General features: G+C 37.4%; 1 protein-coding gene across 1 annotated transcript in view; it reads left to right on the top strand.

The window, feature by feature from the left end:
• LOC106474716 (Down syndrome cell adhesion molecule-like protein Dscam2) overlaps nt 1–4068 on the top strand; it is a gene marked incomplete at both ends in the record, with an annotated part of 31802 nt that overhangs the window by 3922 nt on the left and 23812 nt on the right. The window contains one exon of the mRNA XM_022403015.1: nt 2493–2654. Within this exon, the coding sequence (XP_022258723.1) occupies nt 2493–2654 (162 nt within the window). The remainder of the gene's footprint in view (nt 1–2492; nt 2655–4068) is intronic.

Genomic DNA, 4068 nt, shown 5'->3' with positions numbered 1-4068 from the left:
CTCTGTAAGCTGTTCATCACTACCATGAATGTCCAATCTTTAGCTCTAGAAACTGAACATCACTAGCATGAATGTCCAATCTTCAGCTCCGTAAGCTGTTCATCACTACCATGAATGTCCAATCTTTAGCTCTAGAAACTAAAAATCACTAACATGAATATCCAATATTCAGCTCTAGAAACTGAACATCACTAGCATGAATGTCCAATCTTCAGCTATGTAAGCTGTCCATCACTACCATGAATGTCCAATCTTCAGCTCTAGAAGCTCAACATCACAGTTGTTAGTGTCTAATCTTCAGCACTAAAAGCTGAACATCATTAACATGAATGTCCAATCTTCATCTCTAAAAGCTGTACATCACAGTTGTGAATGTCCAATATTCAGTTCTAGAAGCTGAACATTACTACCGTGAATGTCCAATCTTCAGCACTAGAAGCTGAACATCACAGTTGTGAATGTACAATCTTCAGCTCTGAAAACTGAACATCACAGTTGTGAATGTCCAATCTTCAGCACTAGAAGCTGAACATCACAGTTGTGAATGTCCAATCTTCAGCACTAGAAGCTGAACATCACAGTTGTGAATGTCCAGTCTTCATCACTAGAAGCTGAATATCACAGCTGTGAATGTCCGATTCCACCAGATAAACGGCCTGAATGTGATTTATATCATAAGTGGGTTCACTTTCTATTCATGTCGCCCTCATTGTAAGGAGTGCTGCTACAGTAAATTAACAGTTAATAATTTTCAAACCATTAAATAATATATAAAAAATAATCCAGTAATCGAAAATTTACAAAACGTAAAGCCACAAGGATTAACTTCGAAAAATGAGTACACGTTATAATATCCCATCACTTACTATCCACATTTATTGAAGTAAAACTATTAACTAGACTTTTTGGTCGTAGTTTCACCAGCAACTAAGGTTTTCTGACTACTAGCTGAGGTTACTGAGAGAAAAACTTTGTTTGCCAGTTTTTATAGAGCTGATGTAATTTGTTTGTTAGTTTATTGTTAAGCATAAAGCCACACAATAGGCTAACTATACTGTGCTCATCACGGGTATCGAAACCCGATTTTTAGCGTTATAAGCCTTCAGACTTACCGTTGAGCCACTGGGGAGGATAGATATTAAAAGTATGAATCAACAAGTTTCTGGCACCGGCAGCTCCAGTTATTGAAACAAAATTAGTTATGAACTGGTTTATGGCACCAGCAGCTCCAGTTACTGAGGTAAAACCAGTAATTAACAAGCTTCTGGCACCAGCAGCTCCAGTTATTGAGGTAAAATAACTGATCAACAAGTTACTGGCACCAGCAGCTCAAGTTATTGAGGTAAAATAACTGATCAACAAGTTACTGGCGCCAGTAGCTCCAGTTATTGATGTAAAACCAGTAATTAACAAGCTTCTGGCACCGGCAGCTCCAGTTATTGAAACAAAATTAGTTATGAACTGGCTTTTGACACCAGTAGCTCCAGTTATTGAAACAAAATGACTTATGAACTGGTTTCTGGCACCAGCAGCTCCAGTTATTGAGGTAAAATAACTGATCAACAAGTTACTGGCACCAGTAGCTACAGTTATTGAAACAAAATGAGTTATGAACTGGTTTTTGACACCAGTAGCTCCAGTTATTAAAACAAAATGAGTTATGAACTGGTATCTGGCACCAACAGCTACAGTTATTGTGGTAAAACCAGTGATCATGAGTTTTTTGCAGATTTTAACACACCAGATTTTACTGGAACCTACTAGTTTATTATTTTAATACTTCACAAATCATTTGATGTTCTTTGACAGGATTGAGCAGTGAAAACTAAACATATTCAAACTACCGTAAACTTTTTTGTGTCACGTTTTCCAAGGGACTGGGCATCAGTGGTTAAAACTAAAGTAATAACAAATAGTTTTAATGTCTCTAGTAAGAAAGCTATGTTTCATTCGTTCCTTAATGTTAGTTTAATTTAAAATATTGGTTAGATGTTCAACATATATATATATATATATATATTGTGTTTATGTATACTTATTTATCTATTATAAACATATTTTTATAATAAGGATTATTTTCCATTATTCGCATAGTATATTTAGAATTAACCTTTCTCAAGCTGACCAAATCTCTTGAGATATTTTTGGGATTACGGCCTATAATCTCGATAACAGCTAGGATATCTAGTTAATGAAAAGTTTTTATTTTTAGGACATTTCTTATTCCACGTTTGTATTTAGTGGATTAATGTTTTAGGGTTTTTATCCCCACTCCCCCACTGACTCAGCGGTAAGTCTGAAGGCTTATAATGCTATAAACTTGGATTCGATACCTGTGCTGGGCACAGCACTGATAGCCCACTATGTAGCTTTGTGCTTAACAATAAAAGAAGCAAGTTTATATCTATGTAGGTGGCGTGCTCAACAAGACACTTTGTGGCACGTTAAGGAAGTGTTATACCCTGTATTGATGATAGTGTTTTATTCTCCAGATTCCCGACAACTGCCTCTTGGAAGAAGACACAGTGTATTTCCCAACGGGACTCTGGTAATTAGGAGTGTTGGACGGCTCGAAGATCAAGGGACTTATGTCTGTACAGCTAAAGGAGAAGACGGTCGTTCATCAAAACAGGACCTTCACCTGCAAGTGTTGGGTGAGTGTTGAATGTTGGTGTTTTTTAATTCAGCGAATATTACCATTACATGTTTTATAAGTCCAAGTAATTTTAAATCAAAACTTTGGTTGCCTGTGACAACGTTATATGTAATCAGAAATGGAAAATACTTTACATGATTTGGAGGATAGACATAAAAATATTAGGTCGTCAAGAAATTAATGTCGCTTTTTTTAGATGAAAAAACCCGAATAACTTATATATCAAAACAAAACATTTAGTAAATGAAATAGTCTCCATTCTTATCGACGACGCTTTTCTACCTTACAATCAAGTTGTTAATACCCTGTTTAAAGAAATCACTTGGCTTGGAAGCAAAAAACATGTCGATGTTCTCGTTAACACCGTCCACATTTGCATACGTTTTCCAATTAAGATGGTGTTGCAGTGAACGAACAAGATGGTAATCTGATGGTGCCATATCTGGAGAATATGGTGGGTGGGGGGAGAACATCCCAACCCAACTCCATAATCTTATGTTGCGTCAAACGTGCCACATGTGGACGTGCATTGTCGTGGAGAAGAAGAACACCTTTCCGATTGACGAGTGAAGGGCGTTTCTAATGAAGGGCTTGATTTAAACGTTCCAGTTGCTGACTATAGATCTCTGCATTGACATTTCGCTGTAGATTGAGGAGTTCGAAATGAATTACTCCTTTGATGTCCCACCAAATGCAAACCATCACTTTCTGCGGATAGAGTCCAGGTTTTGTGGTCGGAAGTGGTTTTTGTCTAGGACTGAGCCATTGCTTTTTTGCGTTTAATATCCGCATAGAGAATTCATTTTTCATCACCGGTGACAATTCTGTCCAAAAATTATTCACGTGCATTATGCGCCAGAAGAAACGAAGCAACGTTCACACGTTGGAAACGATGATCATTGGAGAGTTCGTGAAGCACCCAAACACCTTCTTTATGGAGTTTTCTCATATTCCTTAGATTTTTATGTATTGTTTCATGAGATACATGCAATTTCAGAGCCATTTCACGAGTGTGTTACTTTGGGTTAGGCTCAACAAGCGTCTTCAGAGCATCAATATCAATTCCAACATGCCGGCCCCTGCCATCACAGTTTTTAAGGTTAAAGTCACCTGAACAAAATTTGCTGAACCATTGTTGACACTTACGAACGTTCAAAACATTTCCACAAACTTCTTTGATATTCTTTGTGGCTACAGAGGCGTTGTTTCCCTTCTTGTATTCAAACAGCATTACATGCCGAATGTTTGTGTGTCGTCGTGTGCCATCACTTAAAGGGATTAGACTATACTAAACTTAACACATTATATAGGCTACACTAACGTAACGTTTAGGCGGTTTGTATAACTATTATACGTGATGTGCGTTGTTGTTGGGTTTTTTTTTGGGGGGGGGGTGAAAGTGTTCGAAAATG

Source organism: Limulus polyphemus, unplaced genomic scaffold (genome assembly GCF_000517525.1).
Source record: "Limulus polyphemus unplaced genomic scaffold, Limulus_polyphemus-2.1.2 Scaffold7592, whole genome shotgun sequence".
Classification (NCBI taxonomy): domain Eukaryota; kingdom Metazoa; phylum Arthropoda; class Merostomata; order Xiphosura; family Limulidae; genus Limulus; species Limulus polyphemus.
Note: the sequence above shows the minus strand (reverse complement) of the source record. Positions and strands in the feature narration are given on the sequence as shown.